This window comes from Marmota flaviventris, chromosome 20 (genome assembly GCF_047511675.1).
Source record: "Marmota flaviventris isolate mMarFla1 chromosome 20, mMarFla1.hap1, whole genome shotgun sequence".
Classification (NCBI taxonomy): domain Eukaryota; kingdom Metazoa; phylum Chordata; class Mammalia; order Rodentia; family Sciuridae; genus Marmota; species Marmota flaviventris.
In genome coordinates, this window is record NC_092517.1 from 4,429,234 (window position 1) to 4,453,847 (window position 24,614).

At 51.5% G+C, this 24,614-nt stretch overlaps 1 protein-coding gene across 1 annotated transcript in view; it reads right to left on the bottom strand.

The window, feature by feature from the left end:
• Positions 1 to 6,127: 6,127 nt before the first annotated feature.
• Pdzrn3 (PDZ domain containing ring finger 3) overlaps positions 6,128 to 24,614 on the bottom strand; it is a 206,509-nt gene continuing 188,022 nt past the window's right edge. The window contains exons 4-10 of the mRNA XM_027931940.2: positions 20,880 to 21,127; positions 19,013 to 19,100; positions 12,792 to 12,890; positions 11,739 to 11,801; positions 10,279 to 10,380; positions 9,059 to 9,175; positions 6,128 to 8,470 (exon numbers count right to left, since the gene is read on the bottom strand). Coding sequence (XP_027787741.2) covers positions 6,989 to 8,470; positions 9,059 to 9,175; positions 10,279 to 10,380; positions 11,739 to 11,801; positions 12,792 to 12,890; positions 19,013 to 19,100; positions 20,880 to 21,127 — 2,199 coding nt within the window. The 3' untranslated portion in view covers positions 6,128 to 6,988. The remainder of the gene's footprint in view (positions 8,471 to 9,058; positions 9,176 to 10,278; positions 10,381 to 11,738; positions 11,802 to 12,791; positions 12,891 to 19,012; positions 19,101 to 20,879; positions 21,128 to 24,614) is intronic.

Below are 24,614 nucleotides of genomic sequence, written 5' to 3' on the forward strand. Positions count from 1 at the left end.
CTCTGCCTTCTGGTCATTTGCTTCTGTACTCAGAAGTCACAGTGCGGAAGCCTGTGGCAATTCTAGGACATTTCTGAGAAACCACTTCTGTATTTCCAGAGGCGCCTCCTGGGGGTGTGGCCAGCCGTCTCTGGTGGCCACCTGAGAGTCGGTGATGACTAGAGCATGTGTTGAAGGGCTTGCTGGCCATTGGATTTCCATCTTTGGAGACAGGTCTGCTGACCTCCGTCACCCGTCTTTGAGTGGGTCTATTTGGTTGGGGAAAGTGGGCCCTCTTCCCTGGGGCTGGGGCTCTCGGCGCCTCCTCGATCCCGGAGCCTTCCCGACGGGTGGCTTGCTTGTTCCCTCAGATGCAGATGACCTGGTCACTTCATAGCCTTCCACCAACAATTAAGTCCAGTTGATCCATTCTGTCTCTTTTTCGCTCATGCCTCTTGGTGACCTCTCAGAGCATCTACTGCCAAGGTCAAGGAGGTCGTCTTCAAGGTCACAAAGATGGCATGAGGCTGCTGGCCTGGGAGGTCCAGGTGTCCTTTGTCACGCCTACAGCATGGGGTCTATGAATCCCTGCGTTCCTACGAGGCTGTGCCCTCTCTGGAGCTTCAAAGGGGTCTCTGTGACAAAATGACACCTGAGAAGCATTTGGGTATAGGGAGAAGCCCAGGAGGGTGGCTGAGGGGCTCTGCCTGCTGACCTTGGGGGCCTTCCCAGGGGCGCCTGGCCTGGCTCCTTACGCAGGGGGCATGAGCCACTGGGGAAAGTTTGGCGGCCGAGTCCTCAGCCCCCGAGGTCCATGTCTCCCCGAGGGCTGAGCCTGGCTGGGCTCTGAGGGCTCAGCTGTGAGTCCTGAATGCGAAATGCAGTCGCATCCTGCAGGATCAGGCTGATGTGAGGTGACGGGTCAGCCAGGCCTCGTTCAGGAGGGCGATGGGGCACGGGACGTCAGATCGGCCTTAAGGAGGGAGCAGGTGGGCAGTGGGTGGACCTCTGTGGAAAGGCTAGGTCCCAAAGGAGCCTGAAGACTTAGCAGTTGATCCAAACAGTTGGCCCAACTGAAGTCCTCTCCTAACAGGATGGTGGCGGATATCTGCGGCTTAGACTCCACAGTGAGCCTCCCATGCTTTTAAGGTCACCAAGTCCCAGTTGAAACTGGCAACTTCCAAAGCCACAGCCACAGGGAAGGGGCTCCCATCAGAACCCAGTGCCCTTGGTCCCAGGGCTCTGCTCCTGTGTCTGGGGAGCCGGGAGGTATCTGCAAAGCCCACCTCCGTGTCTTCAACCCCCACTTCTCAGAAAATGGAGAAGCTTGAATTGTAACTGATTAGGCGTCGGCCTTGCCCCGTGATGCTCCTGGTTTACTATGTGAGAGACCAGTGCTGGGGGTGGCCCTTGAGTGCCTGCGGGGTGGCCCTTCAGTGCCTGCGCAGCCTGTGGCCTCTGCTCAGGGGGCTTTGGAGATGGCTCAGGGCAGGAAGGTCTGATGGGTGGCAGCCAGGGTCGCACAGCGGCCTCTCCAGCGTGGAGTCACCCGCAGCCCTGGAACAGCAAAGTGCCATCTACAAGAAGTGTCCTGGGGGCAGGTCATCAGAGTGGCTGCGTGGCCCTGAACCACATCCTCCGCCCTCTTCATTGTGTATGCGACAGGGCAACCCAGGCACCCCCCTGGGGCGGTGGACGCTGGCAGCTGGTGAGGAGGGAAGAGCCCCTGAGCTCCCGGCCTGCCTTCGAGGGTGGGTGATGTGTGGCGGACATGGCGGGGAAGCGTGCTCCTTCCCAGGCCCCCTGGCTGGCCTTCATAGAGTCCACTCTGCCTGCCGAGTTTCTCACCCACTGCGGCTGAGACACGGGAAGTCGCAGAGTCGGAAGAGGATTTAGCCCCAAGCTGGGATATGGCAGAGCATGAGTGTCCCCGCTGGGTACCCTGATAATAGAGAAATACAGCTTTCCGCAGGTGGCAGTCCGTGAGCCTCCTGTCTCAGGGGTGCTTCCTGGGACAGTGGCAGGGAAGCAGTCAGGAGATGGTGTCACTTTCCCGCAGCCTGTGCCAGCTTCCTTATCTGCAGGGTAAGGATCCCAATCCCACTTGTCTTGGATTCTTTGTGGTCAGGAAATTCAGCACTGGTTAGGCATTAAGCATAGCTTCCTGAACACATCAGGTGCTCAGTAAATGTTGGCTATGTTGAATAGGTATTTGTGGTCAAGTAGGAAACGTGGCTCCTTCCACACTCTTGCCCTCACATTTTTCATACCCCATTGTATTCTTTCTGCTGCTGCCTTCTGAGCTCAAACCACACTGTATTCTTTTAAATTTGTTTCAAAGAAGCCACGCCTTTCCCACCTCAGGGCCTTTACATGTCCTGCTTCTCCGCCTGCACTGTCTTTCCCTAGCTAGTTGACATTCATTTCGGTGGCACTTTGGATTTGTCAGGAGACTTTCTCTGAAATCTGTGGCATTTGCTTCTCTCCCCCACTGGAACATTTTAGAAGTACTCGGGTGATGGTCAGAGCACTATTTTCCTTCCCAGTGGACTGTAAGCTCTGGGAGAACTTGTCATTGCCCCCAAACCAAGCGTGCACACAGACACCACCGCCTGGGCTGGCCTCTGCCACGCTCCTGGTAGCCATGGGGGGCGGTCACCATTCCTCAGAGCTGAGGCTGCTAATCAAGGCCATCCCACCTGGGGTGGCATCTAGAGAGGAGAACTAAACGCACAATTCAGTTTAAACATTGCATATTTGGGGGGACTGTGATGAGGACCAGGCACTTTTATTTGGCTTTGGAGGATCTCAGCAAGACTCACTAACGTGGTGAGCAAGTGGAAACTCACAGTCGCCCCGGGGAAGGAAGGGCCGTTAGTCCTCCAGGTTTTCACTGGAGAACACATCCTGGTGTGATGGGGTCAGGCTCCTGCCACTGATAAAGGAAAACCCATTGCGTGCCCCTGCTGCCCCCGACCTTCCAGGATTAGGTGCAACTGGAAGCTAAAGAAAAAAATGATTAAAAAAACAAACAAACAAAAAAACCCATCTGAACAAAACCCGAAGAGCTACGCTGGCTTCCGTAACCGCTGGCTTCATCCAAATCAAAGACCACAGCATTTGCCAAGAGAATTCTTGCAACTTCTCTGGTTTTGGTGATTTCTTTTAAATTAGCGGGTGCACACGGAAATCCAAGAGATGCTAAGACAATGGGGACACAGAAATGAAGGTGGGAGTGGTTGCCACTTGCTATGGCGAATTCTCTCCCCTCAGTTTGGGGCAGAGTTGTGACTAGTCACCTGCAACCTACCGCCCAGGGCTGCGTGTGGGTAGTTATTGGGTTCCTCTTCGCGGAGCTATGGAGTCTCCTAATTCATCCTCCACGAGGATTCCCAAGGCGATGGGCAATCCCGCACTTGGTGTTTGTGAGTCTTGATTTTCGGGATTTCCTGTTGCCACACGAGAGATGACAAGCTTAATTTGTACCTCACGCTTCTACATTTTTTAATGCGTTGTCCTGTATTCTTGGCAAGAGAGGAGAGTCTGTAATTTAGTACTTAAAAGGAACTGAGGGAAATGTCTGTCACTTGGATGCAATTTATTTTATTATAATTGTAAATGTGTCACAGATATTAACACAACCCGAGCCTACTTTGGATTGCTTCTTGAGAGGCAGATGGGGTGACAGTGGTGACGGGGAAAGGGTCTTGCGTCTGGTGATGCACATTCAAATAACATCTCTCTACTCACCAGGCGGAGGTCTTCCCTGGAGTCTAATTGTTGATAAAGTCACCTGCCTCAAAGAACAGGGATTGGACCCAGGAGTGCTGGCATTGGGTCCACCACATTTTAAAATGTGGCTTGTGGCTTCTGAATAGGACATTGTAGCTCTACAGGGTTGATAAGTCCTCGTTTCCTTCTCTTTGTCTTCTAGAAAAAGTTTAAGAGTCTTGAGGCAGATGGGGGTAGCTGCTATGGAGAATCGGGAATCTGCTCTCACAGTTCCTAAATGTATTTAGCTGTGAGAAAAACCTTAGCACAACTGACGATGTCCTAGTGGTCAATCATGTTTTCATAGCCTTAAGCAATATGGTTCTGATAAGGAAAAAAAATGTATTCCTTGATACTAAAAGCAGGCATTCACATCAACTAATTCTGCAAAATACAAGCAAATGAAGCTTGAAAAATAAATCCATAGTGCTATTAAATTTAGTTGGCCAAAACTTGGGGTCCTCATACCCGTCAGAGTCCATGAGTAGGTTCCAGGGTTATGTCAAGTGTCTGATATTAAATGCCATCAATGATGTATTATTTGCTTTAAGTACATTTTTTTTTTTCTCCTGCAGAGGGAATCCATAGCTTCTATCCAATTCTTAATGAGCCCAGGAACTATGGTACAGGCAGCAGGGCTGGTAGAAAGACCTGTTGCTCACAGTGGTCGCTGTTTACACAGGATGGAGGGTTGCACATCAGTGACCATGGAAGGGTAAATTGTCTCCTCGCTATTACCCAGGAAAATCCCTTGACTCGCCACCAGCTCAGTGAGGCTTGCACAGGGAGGCATTGGGGAGCTCAGGTTGATTGAAGAAGTGGCAGGTTCATGTTTGCGGGCTCGTGCTCACCCTGGGGCAGCCATTTGTGATTGAGGGTATGGGATGGAATGTATTGAAATAGCCCCACACCCAGGAGCATCCTCTGTGCAATCAGAGACATGGGGCTGGGGGCTGAATTCCAGTCCCAGTTTGGTTATTAATGAGCCTCACTGAGTTTCCTTGCCTCCTCCAGTTCTCGTTGGCAGAGTGATTATTTCTAAGGGGTGTCTCAACTTTTTAAGGACTGGATCTGAATTAAATTGAGACCTCAGTTTGCATTTCAAGTTGTGAGCAGGTGTATCTAGCTGATTGAGTGATTTGAGACAGAAGTTGGAACCCAAGTATCTAGATTGGGATTTGAATGCCTCTGGCTTCATTATTTCCCTGTACTTTTCCCTAAGCACATGGGCTGGTCCCTAATTCCAGAGGTACGTGGGAAGCCCTGATCAGAAACCCTTCTGCTTGATTCTCATACCCCATGACTCTTGGATATTTTGCTCTGGTGGGCTTTAGTGACAACACCCAGGAGAGGGAAGCTATTCGCCCCTCCCGCCAAACAGATGCTCATTAGAATTGTGTAGCGGGATTAGTATGTAAATTATGTAATTACCACCGGGTATGGTAGTGTACACCTGACATCCCAGCAGCTTGGGAGGCTGAGGCAGGAGGATCACTAGTTCAAAGCCAGCCTCAGAAACTTGTCAAGGCCCTGTGTTAAAATATAAAGGGCTGGGGATGTGGCTCAGTGATTAAGCACCTCTAGGTTAAAAGAAATCATGTCATTACCTTAGTAATTTTAGTGGTGATAAATATTTCAGTATCTCATTTTCATGAAGTTATTTTATTACAAGTGTAACTACCAATGGGTTTTAAGATTCCGGCCCCAAAGGAAGGATGGGGGTTTTAATGGGTCTTTGGAAAGAAATTGATGTCTTAGATATCTAAAATGCCTTGCTGTTTCAATCCAAATTTTAATGTGAGTAAAGCAGATATCTGGTATCATGCATACTCTTGCTAATCTTTATTTTTCAGTAGGTATTATAGTGGCAATTAGTGTAAAGGGAACAATTGGTAGCAGATTTATTACATAGGCTCTTGGCGGTGATTGTGGTCTGAAAGAGGTCACTTTTGAAGCCCACCCACTTTGGTGACCCCTTTTAATGTATGAAAATACTGCCCAATTTGCAGATTTACCATAGAAATGGAAAGTTGGACAAACTCACAGGCAGTAATGATTGGTGTAAACCAAAGAAATATCAGTTTACATGGCCCCAACTGCTAAACTTGTTCATAACCATTCATATTGATAGGACATTGGGCCAGGGTGAAGCTTGCTGTCAGTCAAGCTGTCACAATGCAGGACTCTATGGATGGTGTATTTGTGGCCTTATTCAGTGCTGTTATTTCCTGATTTACTTATGTCATTGGCTTCTAGGCTGAAAGAGCTGAATTCTTCCAAGGTAGCAGGTCGTACAACCAAGGGAAAAAAATAGACACTGCAAAAGGCTTTTATTTTGTAGGCACCACTGCAAAATGAGGAATCACATCAAAACATATCAAATAGAAAATAATAATTTATTTTAACTTCATTTTACTTAGTGTTTGTAACTAATGGTGATTTCATGAACTTGCTTGTATAAGTCTGTACCTTCTGATCTACAAAGCAAAGGCTGACTACAATGAACACTTAAAATTTCACAAACCATCTCCATCGACAACTTTCCTGTACATGCAAATCTTCCAATAGGCTGCAATATTTGCAAACATGCTTTAAACTTCCATAAAGCTGCAGGATATTTTGCTTTCTGCTAAGACCTTTACACTCTCTTAGGAACCTTCACCAGAAAACTGTGTCAATGTATCATTCCAAGTCTAAGTAGTGCTGGTTTGATTATTGTTATTAAATCCTTAACCACAGAAGTTGGTGGTTTTGAGTTGAAACCTTGACCTACATATATATTAATGGTCATCCGTATGAAACACATTCAGCAAAGTAAGGTTATAAAATAGGATTCCATTAAAAATACATACCGGCAGTTGTATTTGTATTTTAGGCAGGAAAAAAAAGCGTGTTTAACTTTTTTTTTTAATATGAATATAGTTTCAACAACTTATTCTGTGAAAGTATGCGTAATAAAAGATCTTTTTGAAATTTAAACACTTTATGTAAAAGGTATAACAAGTAAAAAAGTACAATTGCTATTTGAAAAAAGCTGTTAGTATTGCCTTCAACGACGGTAAAGGGTGTAATTTTACCTGCACTGAAAACAGCGGTGACAGCCCAGTCGCAGGTGTGGCAGACTGAGACCGTAAACAGGATGACTGTCTTATATACAACAATGTGCCGCATTGAACGAGGCAGGAATCTCCACCCCGCGGTGGTGGTCACTCCTATGAACAGCGCGCGGAGGCGGGCATTATACAGTAGTCACGGAGAGGAAGGAATTGTACACTCTGGTGCCATCGGGGGACTTGGTGCCGTGCGTCAGGAGTTCCTGGATGGTCATCCAGTTGTCGAAGATCTTCTTGTTCCTCTTCTTCATCATCTTCTTGTGGCTCAGTTCCAGGATGCTCACCTCCTTCCTCTCCTCGGCCCCCTGCTGCTCCCTCAGACAGTCCAACCTGCTCTGCATCATGAACTCGCGCCTGCGCCGCTGCTCCTTGGCCTTCACCAGGTGCTGCTTGCGCTCCTCCTTGCTCCAGTAGCGGCCCATCTTCATCTCGCTCAGGTTGTCGTCGTCCGTGGTCATGCCGCTGCGCTCCTCGCGGATCTTGAGCGCACGCTCCCGCAGCAGGCGGTCGCGCACGGGCCGCTTGGTGATGTAGCGCGTGCCGTCGCTGCGGATCTTCACCTTCCACTCCATGCGCGGCTCGGAGGAGGTGGCGGAGGTGAGGTCCTTGCACATGCTCACCAGGCTCATCTGGCTCTGCGCATACTCCACGGCCGACTTCTGCTGGATGAGCTGCATGTAGCTCTGGTAGTGCTGCGCGTGCGCGGGGATGTGCGCGTGCTTGTAGGGCGAGTGCGGGGCTGAGGACCGGCAGGCGGCGCGCAGCGGCGGGCTCCTGCTGCCCTCGGCCCTGCGCTCCGAGCCCTCCAGGGCCGGCCCGAGCTCAGGCTCTTTGGCCGAAGGGCTGTAGAGTGGGGCGCCGACCTCGGGGTCTTCGGTGATGGCCAGGAGGTGGGCCTCGGTGCCGCCCTCGGCCGCCCTCCGCAGGGAGTTGTCGGGGGACAGCTCCAGGGCGAGCGGGGTGCTGCGGCAGCTCTCGCCCGTGTTGTAGGCGCTCGAGCTGTCCTTGTCGGACTTCTCGGGCAGCTCGGTGATGTCGGCCAGCTCGCGCCGGCGCCCGTCCACGCTGGCCGCGTAGCTGCGGAAGGCGCCGGGCGCCAGCAGCCAGGGCTCCCGTGCCTGCTCCCGCAGCTGCTGCAGCCGGTGCGCGCGCACGATGCTCAGGCACTCGAGCTCGATGCTGCGCAGCTCCTCGTTGAGCAGCTCCAGCTCCTTGTCCACGCTCTCGGGCTCGCTCTTGGCCGCGTCGCACAGGCCGTAGGGGCCACCGCTCTGCACCTGGCACTTGAGCTCCAGCAGCTCGCGGAAGCGCTCGCACTCGTCCACCGGGATGCCCAGGTAGTCCACGTCCGTGCAGTCGGCCGACACGAAGGACTCGTTGCTGAAGGGCAGGTCGCCGCTGCCCAGCGTGTCCTGGCTGCACGTGAGCTTCCTCTGGCCCGCCAGCGGGTTGGAGGACGCCATGGCGTCGTCACCGTTGTTCTCCTGCTCTGAGCTCTCGTCGTTGCGCGTGCTCTCGTCTGTCCGCCCCACGCCGCTGTCCTTCTCGTGCTGGTTGGACAGGATGGTGGCCGTGTCCGTGGTCCCACCGTCTTCCTCGTGCTTCTTCTGCACGGAGAAAACAAGAACACCCTTGTAGGACAAGTGTTTCCGGAGGAGGCTGACAGTAGGGTGGGGTCAAGGGTGGGGCACTGGACAGCCCTGTCTATCTGGGCAACTTACCATTGTTTCCAGTGGGAATAATAATAGTTATTTCAATGAGTGAGTTTCACCAGTAGAGCAGTGCAGGGGTCCCAGGATGCACGAAGTGCTCATAGGGACTCAGTAAGTGGGACTGTGACCCTGACCAGGGGAGGGGCACAGGAGGTAGCTACTAGGCTCCCCCAAGCTCAGGTTCAACAGAGGGAATTGCTCAGTTTCAAATACACGGCTTGCTTGCTTTCCCGGAGTCTACGGGAATGCTGGCACCAACAGATATCAGAAGGGAGCTAAGCCCAGGGTGACTGCTCAGCCTTGACAGCTCGGCCAGGGAGCGTTGGACTTGCATTTCTCTCGCTCAGACAGACACGGGAAATGGCCTAAGTGCTTTCTATCTTCCAGGCGGGTGCATTTTGGATGCTCCTGAGCAGCAGGGAGGGAGGGAGGGGAGGGCATGTGCCTGCAGCGCTGCGGGATGTGGGCCGGCCCCCAGGTTACCTGCTGGAGGACACTGGCTGTGAACTGCATGGCCTGGTGGTGCTGCTCCTCCAGCATGTCCATGTGCAGGTCATCCAGGAAGTCGTTCCTGTCGTCGTCCATCCAGCCCTCGTCCAGCTGGGGAAGCGGCAGTGATTACAAGTTTCCTTGTGCTTTCCCTTTTTTACTAACAGTGGACATTACCTTGGGGACAATACTTCTAGGGCTCCCTCCAGGAGTCGTCATAACGCAGTGTTCCCAGTGTGCTATAGGTCAGAGACTTGCCCCTCCTCATGGTGAAGGGTGTGACCCTATGTCCATGAGGGGAGTCTCTATTGGGGAACAGGCCACAGGCAGATCTAGCTCCATGTCCTTGCTGACCCTGGTATGTGTTTCAGGCCCCAAAGAGAATCATCGTTAATGCAGAAAGTTCTTTCTGCTAAAAGTAGGTCTATGATGTACCTGTGGGCCAGGACGTGACTGTCACCAGGCCTTTGCCTTTCAAAGGCTGTACCGCATGGGCTTGCCTTCGGAGTTTATCAGAACACAGCCATGGTCATTTAGAACAGCTGGGCTGACCCCAGGTGAGGTGGCTACCCAGCCTTCCTCCAGCATCCTGACTCGGCTACTCTTTATTTTGCTGCCCCTGGAGTATTTTCCATTGAGGTTTCTGACCAAAATAGATCTGCTGCCCTGACTCAGAGCTAGAGGCATCTGCACAAGTTCATGGTCCCTGCCCCCGGAGGATGAGTGCAGCACAGCGGTTTCTGATCCAATTGCTTAGGGCAGAGTCCCTCTGCGCTCCACCACCCTGTGTCCTGGGCTCTGGGAACGTCAGTCTCCCAGGAAGGCCGACGGGTATGTAAGGTGCTCTGCACAGGGGTCCCTTGTTTCTTAGATGGTCACTGAGGGTTGGTTAGTATTTATCGATGTTTGTGTCCCTGTGCTCTGCTGTGGTAAACAGAGGCTGTGCCTAGCATTCTAGGCAGGACAGCTGTCCCCTCAGGAAGTCGAGCATCTGCTTGCTCCTGTCCTCATTTTCCATTTTGCTATGTTTGCCTTGTTAACATCCCTTCCCACCTGCAGTGTAGGGGCTGGGGCTGCTGGCGTCATCCTAAGTGGTTCCTCGATACAGTGGACTCCAAGTCACAGCAAGTTTAGTTATGCTTTCACATACTTGTCATTGCGGGGCTGGGAATGTAGTATCGCAAAGCCAGTTTCTTGTGGGGAAGCCGACTTACCTGGAGTTCTGGTCTTGCAATGAGCAAAGAAAAGTTCTTATTTTCTTCACTGGTCAGAAGAGCCACAGCCTCTTCGCGGTTCTGTACCTCTATCCCATTGATCTGAAAAAGCAAAAACAGTGGATAGTTGCATGATGAGCTGGTGCAAATCTACTTTATCCTGCTCAGGCCTGCACTGTCCCCCTCTCAAGCTGGAACATGGAACTTTCGTGTATCTCAAGTTGCTGCTTATAGAAAAGGAAGACCTGGTCCAAGAAGGATCCCTGTGGGTGGACATTGGGACTCCTGTGGAGGGCTGGGAAAGTCCTCCTGTTGCAGAGGGCACCAGGTCCAGGCAGAAATGGAAGATGATATTTTTGGATAATAGGGAGAAAAGGTGGCAATGAGTTTGATGAGACGTTTAGGGAGGTGGAAAGTAGAGAGGGGGATGGAGTGACATGGGGTGTTTGTGCCCCAGCTTAACACTAACTTCTTTGGAGTTGGAGTGACTGTCACCTTCACACCTGATAACCTTCTTGCACAGGGCTGGTTCACCTGTCCCAGAGACTCTGCAGGTCTTAGTTGCAGGGGTGTGGCTCCTCTAGGACATGTCCCTGAGTTGGAAGTTTCACTTCTAGGCTGACTTTGCCACCTTACAACAGGAGACCAACAGGCAGCAAAAGGAGAGACCACTGGTTGCTGTGACCAGTCCTAATGGCCCAGGGGCAGAAGGGCTGCTGAGACATGGTGCAGGCAGAGAAGACCAGGTCTGGAATTCCAGGAGGCCCTTGGGGCATGCTGGGGGCCTCTTTGCTTAATCATAAAGCTCAATGGAAAACTGCAGTGACCAGAAAGGGTGCTCTGCTGAGCGTTCTAGCCTTAGGCAGTGAAGGTGAAGGTCAGTTTTCCAGGGGAGGAGCCTCCAGCGGCTGGGGTTCTGGTGGAAGATGGAGGCTCAGCCAGGGAAGAAGGAAACCAGAATTATATAATGAGAGAAATAGACACCGTGGAGTAGAAGGGAAGAGGTAGCAAGCTAAGCCTGTGGGACAAAATGAAGTCAAGAGTCTCAACCTGAGATTAAAAAGGTTATGGCCAGAAGAGACCCGAATGGCCTCAGTGGCCTGGAGGAACAGCAGCACTCAAGGCCACGGTTCCACAGGATGGCTAAACATGGAGCCAGGAAATCTAAGACTTGCCAGTGAGGCCCCCATTTTAATGACGAGATGGAATTTTAGGTGCTTCATCCAAAACTAGAGCGATTTCCCCTGGCGCGCGCACAGACTGTGTCCCTCATGTCAGTGGTGCCAGGTCCTTGGCCCTGACAGATGCATGCAATGAGGTGTGCTGGCTTGTCCCCCAGGGCCCTCGCCAGGCCAGGTTTCTGGACCCAGTTCTTCTCCTCTCATGCATTTCAGCCTTGAAGTGAGTTTGTTCTTTGGTGACAGGCACACACTGAGGCCACCTGTTAGAAGCACACCTACCTGAATGATGCGGTCCCCTTCGCGGATGCGACCGTCTTTGGCCGCGATGCTGTTGGGATCGATCTGAAAGAGAGCAGACTTCTCAGCACCAACCCAGGGGTCACCTCTAACCCCGGGATGGTTACTCCTGTCTTGCACAGATAGGAGCAAGACTTTGGGCAACACTAACACACAGGAGCATGGGCCCATCTGCCTGAGCCCTTTCCAGAGTTGGTCTTAGATCCCTGCCTGGCCGCCTTTGAACCTAGCATCGTCCACAAGCTCTTGAGACCTGAGGGGCATAAGGCAGCACAGCTCACTGGGGGAGCTCACACAGTAATTAAAATCAAATCACGGAGAACAGGTTCACGGTACCCGTGTCACTATGTTGATCAGCAACCATACCTTGATCATTTTCACTGAATGCTTATATTAAACTTGGGGGAAGTAACTTTAAAAATGGAAGGTAACTGACAGAAACAGGACTCGGGGTGGGAGGGATGCCCTAAAACACTGATGCAGAATTGGGGAGGGGTGGATATTCAACTGGATAATCAAAAAACCCAGAAAATGGTTCTCTTGGATCATTGCAGAGAGGCAGGGCTTCTGGGCCGGCTAGGGTGGGGGCGCACGGTTGGATCCGTGTTGAGATGGGCTCACTTGCACGGCTGCCATCTATGAACTTAGATAGCTTCATCTACATTACGTCCCAACAGATGAACTCGGCGATAGAGACCCATGAAGAGGGAGAGGGGGAGGCCGGTTTTTAAAAAGCGTGAACTTGAGTAGGAAATGGCAATCTGCCATTCCCTCGGGGCTGAACACACGAATCCATGTAAACGACTCCATTTTACGGCTGGTTTGCGGCTTGGGAAGGGCGATTCTGCCTTGGATGCTGACGGGAGAGCCTACTCCCCTCCCCTGCAAAGACGCAGGCCCTCGACTCCGAGGGAGACTGAGTAGGTGGTCTGCGTCTTTGCAGAGGCCCAAGGAGGAACCAGACTAGGGCTGGCAAACATGAGAGGGTCTCGTTCAAGGGCCTGGAAACCAGAGTTTGGACTGAGGAGCACGTACCTCACTGATGTAGATGCCGATGTCGTCCTCGTCATCCGTGCGATAGCACACGGTGAGGCCCAGCTTGTCCTGGCTGTTGATTCTGTACAGGTCCACCTCCTAGACAAAGAGAGGCACCCCCGTCAGGCGCCTGCAGGCAGCCCGAGCGTGTCAGACGCTTGGAAAATATTTTGTTTAAATGATGAACGGGATTTCTTTGCATCCAACTATGTAGAGCTGGTTTAACTTACTAAACAAAAAGTGATTATGGACACGGGATCAATGCCCTGGGCATTTCTGACCCTTCAGTCAATATAAAGTCATTTTGAAAATAGTTATTTTATTGATCCTCCCAAAGAAAAATTACCCATATTTCACTCAGTGTCAAGACCTCAGGGGTGGGGCTTTTAAAAAACATTCCCTCAATGTCAGCCACAAACAAGAGTGTTTCCAGACCCCGGGCCGGCCAGCCAGTGTGGTACCAAGGCTTCCAGTGGATTTGGTTAGGTGCTGCTTTCCCTTCACATGTCCCAGAAAAGAGGGGGACAGGATCCCACGCATCCAATGCTCTAGTGTTTCTGGTTGCAAAATAGTTTCATCTGCAAATTAAATGAAATGAAAGCAGAGGGAGCCAATGAGGAGCACACGACAGGAATGTCACTGGATGTGCCTGTTCTGTGTGCCCTTCAGGGTGAATTCAGAACTCTGAAGATTGAGACGGCTCTGGGAGGCTGCTCTGGGGTTTCTGAGAACGTAAACAGGCCAGGTCACTCGCCGCCCACTCTGCCAAGGACATGGGAAGTGTTTATAGCCACAGGACCATGGGAAGGGCCAATTGAGTTCCAGTGAGTGGATCCTTTGATCTGAATTTTAGTGTCACCTGCTTGCCAGCTAGGAGACGGGACGGGTTCTCAGCATTTTTTATGCCTGTGTCCCTAAGGATTGTTTCCAAGTGGCTTCTCTCGTGGCCCTTCTTAGAGGGTGAGGAGGGTGGAGAAGCTCAAAAGGGCCACTGGGCAGTCACCCCTGCAGCCGTCCCTTGTGAAAGACAGGGACACCTTCCTGGCATAAGATAGCAAATGCAAAGGCCCCGGGCCGGTGTGGTCAGAGTGCTCTCTGCAAAGGGAGAGAGGCGGGCTGAGTGTGGCCAGGGGACGGGTCACAACAGAGGAGGCTCTGCAGGCTAGAATGAGGAATGCAGATCTTATTCCAGCGTCCTGGGGACCCGGCCCACAGTGGCAAGTGAGGACTGCCGTGATCCAATTGGCTGTTAGTGGTCTCTGGATGATTTATAGAGTTCAACATGGTGAGGGATCAGGACGGTGAGGACGGGCAGACTGGTCTGCAAAGCCCAATCACCTCTTTCTAGAAGCTTCCTCACCAGCTTGTTATCCCCCATGAGCCTCTGCTTCCTTGCTACAAAGTGAAGAGTCAGAGGTGAGGCCCTCGGAGCCCTCAGCAGGTGGCTGTTTAATAACAGGCGCAGGTGTGCTCGCCTGGGGTTAGCATCGTGGGAGCAGGGAGGGCGGAGTTCAGTGCCCCTCCACAGGACACCTTGAGTTTATCTCCTGATCATTGATATGTTGACCCAACGACTTCCTAATTAAGCTCTCGCAACAGGGCAAACTCTCATTAAATGAAACCCTATTAACTTCTCATAATTTAGCTGCATTAGATAGTACGGTTACCAATGGGAGGAAGATTTTTAAGTGTGGGTTGAAGGGCCGCAGCTGACCACGAGGGCCAGCTCCTTCCCAATCCTCTGGAGTAACCCATTTTCCTATCACTAGTGGCCTAGCAAACCTCCCTGAGTAGCAGAGGCTGCGCTTCATCTAGATGGGGGCCACAGAGGGGGCTTTCTGGGTTGGAGTGTTCCTCGAGCTTGTTCTGGAGCAGTGAGAGTTCACTGGGCAAGCCGCCCAACGACCTCCGCCATTCCACGGTTTCAAAATGAGAAACTGCATTTGGGGACTCATGTTAAACTTCCCCAACTGCTTGGGTGGCTTGTAAATTCTCCACCTTTGTTTCTGCCTCGGAGTGGCTCGGTGAAAGCTGAGGTTATCAATACTTATCTGTCCGTGATAAGATTTCAGAGATGCCCATTAATCAAAGTGGTATGCATTATGTATCAAGTGTGATCTGGATCACCACCCCCTCCCATGTCCTGTTCCTCCCTGGGCTAGATGGACTGTTGGATAAAGAGCTGAGCCTGTTTCAGATAAAACCGACACCATATTCCAATTAGGGGATGGAGGTGGCGTCGCCCCAGGGTGATTCAACTGCTCTGTTTTAGCTCTGGTCACTGTAATCCTAGGGGACACCAAATGCTGATGTTAATATTGCAAGCAGCCCTTGACCTTACGGGTCCAGGAATGGTGTGCGCGTTCCCAGCGTGTCTGTCTGTGGACGGCGCCCTGTGGGATGTAGGAACGGGTCTAGCGACATGGCTGTTTCCCTGGGAGATGGGTGACAGCATCGACGTCTTCCTTCAGATATTTAACTGTCCATGCCAGACACTGGGCAGGAGGAATGGAAAGGCCAAGCTCTGGGGGCGCATGTACTCCAGTGAGGGCATCTGATTCTGTGTGGGGGAGCTGTGCATGAAGGGCCTGTTTTGCAGGGGGCAGAGCAGGAAGGGGAAGATCCTGATTCTGCAGGCAGAGCCAGAGGTGGTAGATGGATGTGCTCAGGGTAGACCAGGTGGTTTCCCTCAGGGGAAATTTCCAGATTGGCTGAAGTGCTTCCAGACCACCATCAGATTCCCATCTGATCTACTCCTGTCACTCTAGGACACTGGAATTGGAGACCTCCTTAGCCCCCTGTGGAAACTGTAGCTTCCCTTTCTAGACAGGTCTCACAATGACATCATCAGAAATGAAGGCGCTACCACAGGTGACAGCAGCTCCCAGCCCGTACAGGACGCTGCAGCAGGGTCACTGGGGAAATTAAAACAGTAGATTCAGGAAAGCCTTCCTCAGACATCTATTTTCCTTCTTAATTGCCGACAAGAAGACCTGGACCAGGTGTTCAGTACCTGGAAATTTATGGGTAATTATTTGGCGGCTGAGCCCTGGGGTGTACTTGGGAAAAATCCTGTCAACTCTGAGCAGTGTCACCATGACAGGGATCTGACACGTACCTAAACAGGATCACTTTGTGGGCTTTAGAGGCAAGAACATCTGTTTTTCTCCGCACACTGGCTTTGATAACACCCTACCCCACGCACGTATTCTCCTCATCTGGCCCCTGTGGACCCGCTGGCTTTTTCAAAAGTCTGAGATATTTTGCTGAGCTGCCCCCTCCCCCCGAAAATAGGCCTGATTCTTCTGAAATTCAGCAGCTGGAACAAAATGGGATGGAAGGCAGCTAAGAAATCCTGTGAGAAGTAGGGATGGCAGCTTGGTAATAGTGACCCTGAAAACGGGGTCCACTGGAAGAACCTGGGGTCTTGGCAGAGGGGTGAGGTATCACTTTTCTTAAACAGGCCAGATGACATCTGTGGAGGGCCTTGCAGGTGCCCTGGGGATTCTGATGGAGGTGCCCTGGGGGTGGGTGGCGGCAGGGAGACTCTGTGTTACTGTAACAAAATACTGGAAGCTAGATATTTTCTACAGAAAGGAGGTGGATTTAGCTCATGCTTTTGGAGATGTAAGTGGCTGGCGTCTGCTTGGCCCTGGTGGACTATGTTCTAGCTACCCCATGACCTGGTAGGTGACCTCACAGCTGGGCGTATGGCAAGACGGGAGGAAAGAGGCCAAGACTCGGAGGCGTCATTTATAATAATCCACCATAGGTTGCCACGGATGACAGACAGAGGTGGGGGTAGGTGCTGCTCAGTGGTAAGCATCGTGCCCAGGAGCCAGCGATGTCCAGATGCTAGGAGGTTAAAAGCTAATGTGAGTGGTCCTCATGGCTGATGAGCCCCTCAAGGGCAGTCGGGTGGTGACTTCCTGCTGCTTCGTTTCTAAAGGCCAAACAGTGGACTTGGTGTCAAGAACAGATATAAAGTCTCGGGGTATCAAAGGTCTAAAACTTAAAATGCCTCATGAGTTTTCTGAACCCTTGGATTCTGGGTCCTGCTTCTATTCATGAGAAGAGCCTTCTCAGGTCCACGAGGGGCTCGGTCCCTTCTAGGCCATGGTGAACTGGCTCTGCCACGGGGCAGTTTGGATGACATTGGTCCTGCAGGGGGAAAATGCATCCCTAAGGCCCCCTAAGTAATGCTGGAGACGAGGAGGGTCAGCCAGGGGTCCTCTGACCTCAGTGTGCCCAGGGTGGCCAGGTCCTAGGGGACAGATTCCCATCGAACTCCAGAGGCTCTCGGGGTTCACATCGGAGAGCCTACTTCCTTAGGCTGACTCTGTGAACTCTTCTTTCACACCAGCTAGCCCCCGCAGAGAAACGGAAGAGCGGCACGTGGTGGCCTGGGTTGCAGGCCCCTGGTAGGCACCAGCGCTTAGTACCAGGCTTGAACACTGTATAAACTTGTTATTTATGGTGGTTGATGCTGACTTGTGCTTGAGACAGTGGTATAGGAACTACCTTGGTTTAGATAACAGTTCTGGGTGACACCAACTTAAAAACCTGTAAGGCAGATACCGTGGGGACTTGAGGAACAGTGAAACCATGTGCAATCGCTTCTGGATGGGACTTGTCCTGGGACAGCTGGCTTCCATGACAGCCTCACAGGTATGAGAAAGTGAAAATAAAGGCAAGCTTAGGCACTCGATGTTGAAAGTCTGTAAATCTAGCTCCTGAGGTATTTGAGAACTTTGAGAAGCTCGGTTTTGTCAGTTAGGATGATCATCAAAAAGCAGAGTCAGCTGGGTGTGGTGGTGCACACCTGTAATCCCAGCAGCTGAGGATCATGAGTTCAAAGCCGGTCTCGGCAATGGCTGGAGAGGTGGCCCAATGGTTAAGGACATCTGGATTCAATCCCTGACACTCATACATATGTACGTAAATAAAGGCAAGATCATCAGCCCTTCCAAGAGTGTTCCAGAGACAGAATGAGGAAATGTAAACAGGCATGTTAACTGGGTGAGAGGGGTTTGGGAAATCTGCCTACTGTGTCCACCTCTCTTCCCCAGGGAGGTTCCCATATAATTTTAAGAGTCAGGAGTTCTGGACTCCGCTTAAAAATCTGTCTTGGGGATGTGGCTCAAGCGGTAGCATGCTTGTGGCCCTAGGTTCGATCCTTGGCACCACATAAAAATAAAAAAAAAAAATCTTGTTTTGTCCAACCTGGCATTTCCCAAATTGATTTGATGGTGGGAACTCTCTTTGGGAAGAAGGTTTGTCAACAACTTAAAGGACACGTGTTTAGGAGTCCTCAGCTGCTTCTGGTCCGATAGGACACTGCAAGCCAGGGGCAGAATCCTTATTATCTTTAGAAAAACAGCACAGCTACCTTTCCTGGGTAGACCAGACGCACGGTGTGAAATTCTCAAATAGAGTGTCACCTGGCTTGTTGACACCAGCTGGCTCTAGTTGCGACTGCCCATCGTTACTGATCTTATCCTCTAATTTGAAAGGAGAAGTCTGGGTGCCGTGAAAGGGATGCTTGAGGAATACATGCTTTTTAAAAACTTTTCAGTGATGCCTGTCACTGGCTGGGAACCTGCTGCGGCTAAACACCTCCTTGAGCTCAGTGGGCGGCCCAGGTCCCAAAGGGGTTGGGCCTCAGACTGGATCAGTGTCAGCGGGATTTCCCTGGTCGACGTTCTCTTGGGGCCAACGGCTCCCCTGTCAACATCAGGGATCTCTTTAAAAGGTGCCTATGACCTTCCCAGAAACACTTGTGGACTGGGAAAACACACTGAAATATGACACAGCCGACCAAGCCCTGGAATTGGGTGTCCTTTTTTTCCTATTACCCTTACCAAAGGGACAACAACAAGTAGAACTTAGCAAACACCAGAAAACCCCACCCAGAGTCCTCTCTGGCCTTTGCTTAATTTCTTCAAGATTCTCGTTAGCAAGCTTGGAGCACAAGAAGCAGTGGAACAGCATCTTTTCCCCTGCTGTTGAGCCCTCACTTGGAGAGACAGGTGGCCATGACATAGAGGTGAGGGGTTACTAGTGGGGAGGAGTGTGCAGATGACAGGGAGCCCAGGTTGAGGACTTGCTGAGCTCTGTCCTGATATGAAGGGGCGGAGAAGTGCCCTTCATGACGGAAGGGACTTCTGACAGTTTCCCTTGGCACCAAGCAGCATTCTGTGCTTGACACAAGGGCTCCGTACCTCCAGCTCCAGCTCCTCCCTGTCCATGTCCTGGTGCATGTCCCCCATGTAGTCATTGGGATCGTAGTACTCGTGGGCCGAGGGGTGCCTGCAAGGAGACGAGAGATGGGTAAGGCCAGGTTCCAGGGTGAGGCCCTTCCACCACTCTCCTCACTGTCCACTTTCTGGAAGAAGTTGAGATACAAAGCTCAAGTAGGGTGGGCTTGGTTTCTGGACTCATGCCCCAGCCCACATCATGGGGTTCAAGGTAACTGAGCTCTACCCTGGCCTCTGGGCAGGGGCTGGGTTTGTTATCTCTGGGGAGAAATAGGCTGGACTTGGGCAGCATTTCAAGATGCGTGCCAGGACCCGACTGAAGCTGTTCCACTGTCACCTAGGACACTGTCTTTTCAGATCTTACCCAGAAATGCACTTGACCACACAACTCTGGGCCGTGTGTGCACCTGCAGACCTGCATGTGCCATTCAGATAAGTGGACCCGCACTCGTATTTCTCTAGGACAATACCTGTGACACAGAGCCCACCCCTTTCTGGAAACATCTTTAATGGAACCTCTAGGGTGAAGGCAGTGGGAATTATAACGTGCTCTGTCAGTGGCTCCGGAAAGCCTTGGCTGGTGACCCCAGCCCTCACCTCCTCAGAGGTCAGAGCCTTCAGTGGGCTGTGGCACTTAACTTGGAAATAACAGCTCAGGCTTGAGTGGTCATTGCAATAAGGGCTGCCTTTCAGAGTCCTGGGCCCATCAGACAAATACATGGCCTGCACTTAAGAGGCTTTTAGGTCCCAGGGACGCTGCTGGAGGGGCTGGGCTTTCTGACCAACTTAACCGCTCCCTGCTTGTTCCCCATGCATGCTCCTGCCTCCCAGCCAGAACTGAGGAGGCCTGACCTCTGGACTCTTCCGACATTTCTCAAGTCGCCCCGGGGGATAATTCCTGTCTTGTTAACTAGGCTTCAGAGGAAATTAGGGGTTTGGCTTCTAAAAGGCCCGCCCGTCCCTGTGGCAGTTCACTATCCCAGAGTCGGGAGTGGCACCGTTGTGCTCTGTAATATCCACAATGGGCTGGGGCTCACTGGCCCTGCCTGTGTAGCAGGGACTGTGGTGGGAAAGGAAGGAGGTCACCAGGCCCTGTCTCGTGCTATCAGCTGCAGGGGAAGGTACTTTGGTGGTGCTGCAGATGCCCACCAGGAGGTACCCAGGTTTCCCCGCAGAGGAGAACAGACCTCTCAAAAAAACGCACCAAGCTGTTGTTGAGTCAGGGAGGACTGAGCTGGGGCTGCTCCCTTCACAGTCACGGGTGGGACTGAGGGAATTTCTTGCTCCTCACCTTTTCCTGAATGTTTGACGTCCTTCCTGCGGGCACGATTACTGCCACCCTTTCCTGAGCGGCCCCTACGCCAGGGCCTCCCCTGGTTAGTTAGGGATTGACACTGTTTTCCTCCCCCCTGTCAGTACAGGCAAGATGAGGTCCAGGGTCAGGCACTAGTCTGAGCATCGGGTTTATCTGATGCTAAGGTTCTGAACTCTGCTCACTGAGGGGAGAGTCCCGGCTGCCTGAGGGGGGCCACGGGTGCAGACGGCATCACCCCAGGACTCGTCTACTGAACGTTCCCCGCAGTAGCGACTACAAAATCAAGTTTTACTCCCAAAACAACTTTTACAACCTTGGTAAGTAATGTCATTCTTGGAATGTAATTTGAACAACTCCACTCCGGGCTTATAATAAAGTCATTAATACGTCAGAGCGGTTTTGAGCAGGATTCGATTTACGGCCTCTATAGACGATAGTTACATGTGAGCACCCAGGAGGAGCATTCTCACCTTCCCTTTCTTTATGGGACAAGTTGGTCACAGTAGGGTTACTTACTCCTCTGGCAGAAGGTAGGGGTCCAGGCCGGGTGGGCTGGGCGAGGACATCTTCGTCAAGGCCATGATGTGCTCGAAGGTGATGTCGGTCTGCGTGCCAGCGTCCACCAGCTGGGCCTCTGCTGGAGGAGTGAACATCTTGGTCCGGGGCGTCCTTCTCAATACCTGGACCACGATGGGCTCTTTGGCTGTCTTAAAGGCCTCCACCGCCTGGTCATGAGTTGCTCTGGATAAATCTTTGCCGTTGACCTGTTGAGAAAGGTTTAGGGTGGAGCAGGGTTAGAATCGAGCAGAAACCGGAAAGATGAGTCCCTGGCCCGAGTGCTTTTGGGTGTGAGTAGCCCAACAGGAGGGCCACGTGGTAGGGGTCAGAGCACTCCCAAAGAATGTCTGGTGGGAAGGGGTGACAGCAGAGGTCTACAGATCTGGCACTAAATAATAAATCTCACAGCAGGGGAGTCCCGGCTTCCCCCTGGAATGGCTTTTAATGCAATTTCATCGCTTGCTAATCTTGCCTGGCAAAGAAAAGACCAGCCCGAGGCTCCCAGACTTTATCAGGCAATAATAGCTAACTAGAAATTAATTACGACGCAAGGCTTCGGCGCCGGGCATGTGTCTAGTTGTGTTGGAGGATGAGAGCTTCCTCTGAAGGACGTGACTGCGCGCTGCCCTGTACCTTTCAGTCCTTCGCTTTCCTTCAAAAGCCCCCTGAAAACATTGAATGAAGGACAGCACCGGCCATCAGTGGGCACAGCAACTGACCACGGAGGGGAGCCACACATGCACCACGGCAGGAGGTGTTGCTTTGTCTCCCACCTTCACCAATGCTGTGGCCCAGTGCCTGTACTTACTGAGCGCCTACTGTCTACTGATGAGCCTCAACACTTCTCACTGTCCCACGAGACTGGTAGTACCTAGCATTCACCTCCTTCTCCCCAGTAAGTGACTAGGGCAAGGTGGGCCAGATGCGCTCAGGATGTTCCCCAAGCTACAATCAATACGGAGTCAACGCAGTGGTACCCGTAGAGCAGCTCATGCAAGATGGAAGCAGAATTTTATTTCTAGAAATGAAGTCATTCCAAGCACCACAAAGTCCCCCTCTTTAATTCCTCCTCTCTCTTCCCCATAAAACCAAGGACTCGTGTTCTGGTTGTAACATTTTGTGCAGGTAATCTGGTGACCCCTTATGATTGGATTATGGGAAACATGAGGCCCAAAATATTTTTCAGTCAGCTGATTGGCTTTGTGTAAAATTAAGGATAAAGTGTGTACAAATGGCAGCTCACAGGTACCTGAGACCCTCTGGAGAAGGATGCTGACTTGTTCTACTGCTTTTCATGGGCTTTCCTGAGTTGGACTCTTAGGTTAACAGCTCATTCTTTACGAATGGCCAAAGGACGATGGCCCCCTGGGCTTGTCGCTGTCAGCTCTGGGGCGGGCACGGGTTGGGGGCTGCTGCGTCTTCTAAACCCTTTTGCTCTGACACTATGGAACAACTCCTGGGGCGCTTTGTAAAAACTACTGAGTGGAGGAAGAGATGTCTGATTTGTTGCCCGGAATGAATTACGCCCATGGAGGTTGGGAATGGCTGGGACCCAGTCTATTTATGCAGAAGGACAAATCTAGGAGTCAACAGTCCCGGTAAATAAAGCAGGGGCTGCACCATCCCACTTAAAAACTGGGCAGGACCGGAGCGGCCAGCTTGATGATCCTGCCACTGATGTGTGATGGTAAGAGTCAAGTACAACCTGAGTATCCTTTATCAAGATACCAGGACCAGAAATGCATAAGGGTTTGGAGTATTTTTCTGGATTTTGCAGTAGTTGCTTAACCCTTCCCTGGCGGAGCATCCCCCATGAAAGTGACCCAACCTCCAAACTGCTCTCAGATCCCAGGCTTTTCGAGCACTATGACTCGAATGTTTTGGATTTCAGAATTAGAGTACAATATTCTAAAAGCAGTTGCAAGTTAATGGCACAAGTAGGAGACGTGTCCAATGCACCACCCTCCTACCCAAGGTGTTTACTTGTGGTCACGTTGGACATTAAGATTTCTGAGTGTAGAACCTGTCCATTCCCTATTTACACAGGACCACCCGGCCTTTTGCCCAGATCTGAGATTATCTTCCTCAACTTCCCGTTCTCAAGAAAGCCAGAGCTAAGATACAGGAGGGCAGTTGGACCTGGGAGTCGCCCTCTGACCCGCCTGATTATGACAGATGCCGGTCAGCTGCATGGTCTGCACACAACCTTCCCTCCGTGTTTTTTGCCAAGAGAGTCACCTTCTGCCTAATGATGGACTTAGATATGAGCTTGTAAAGTAATGGGCTGAGAGGAGAAGGGCAGATGCTAGGGAGCTTGAGGTTTTTTCCAGTGGTTACATTGGAATGGGGTGGCCTCTCTCTGGACTATAGGTCTGCATGTGTTCCTTAGACTTGTGCAGCACCTTGGGAACAGCGTCAGAGGCCATGCTGATACTCTGAGATTCGGGGCTCTGGCAATACCGCTGTGTGCGCTTGAAGCTTCTGTCTTACACACTCATCACACTGGACCCGGCCGTGCACACGTTTCAAGCCACGTGACTGGGATTTGAACGACCCACAGTCCAAAACACCATCACAGAGGGACAGTGTAAGATGAGGCATGAGTATGTCTTTAGGGCCAATTGAAAAATACTCTACTCTAGGGAGACGGCTTTTCTCATTATGAGCCAATTGAACCAGTGGCTCTAACTTTGGCAACTAGAGTTTATTAAGTGAACTTCATAACCCTGTGCTACCACACTGAGGGGCTATTTAAATGGCATCGGGAGGAGACCAGGTGTCTGTTTACCCAGTCACTGAAGGCTCCTCCTGTCTGCCCTTAGGTGGTGTTTAAAGACATGGGGGCAAGGACCCGGGGGCATGTCTGCACCTGGATGTGGAAGAATACCTGTTGCAGCCCCAGAGGGTGATCTGGAACTTTGGGGAGACCTAAAAATGTGCTTTCGTGGACCTTTTGGCATCATTATTGGGGCAGAATGTCACCATTGCTTATGGCTGGGTCCACTGGAAGGGCAAGACTGTCAGAACCCCTAGGGAATAATTCTAGCAGTCTAGTGTTAGTTTTCCATCATTCAGAGGTGCTCCTTTCTTAAAGAGCTCAGCGCAATTTTACTGTTTCCTCAGATGCAAAATAGATGATTGACTCAGATTGCCTAATGTGGCAATAATAAAAATGCATTCTCAGTGCTAAGGGAGTGCCTGTACCTTCCAAAAAGAAAGCCGCACATTTGAGCCTGTTCAGGGGGGGTGAAGAGTCTCGCATGTGCTGTGAGGCTTCGCCCTCCTATGTTCCTGGGCTTCCCATAGATGTGAATATTTCTGACCTAGACTTGGGATTCTCGGGGATGAGGAGTGGGGCTCGCAACAGATAAATTTTACAGGACTTGACCCCTGCCAGGCAGGATTCTTGACAAGGTATTTTAGGGATCATTACATTCTCTTAAGACGATGTGACGAGGCGGGCGTTTACTACCCTAGCCGATCCATTTTTGCAGCCAAATTTGTTTTGAATTACCTTGTGCACATAACACTTATTACACTGTCATCCTGGAAATCCCATCACCACGAGACTCGGCAAGGTGATGGCTCCAGTGCGTGCTGCAGTCAACCGAGAATGACAGCCTTTATTCTCCGGATTAGCATCGCATCTACATTACACGGAACGGCAGCGCTGATGATGGCTGCAGTTAGAGA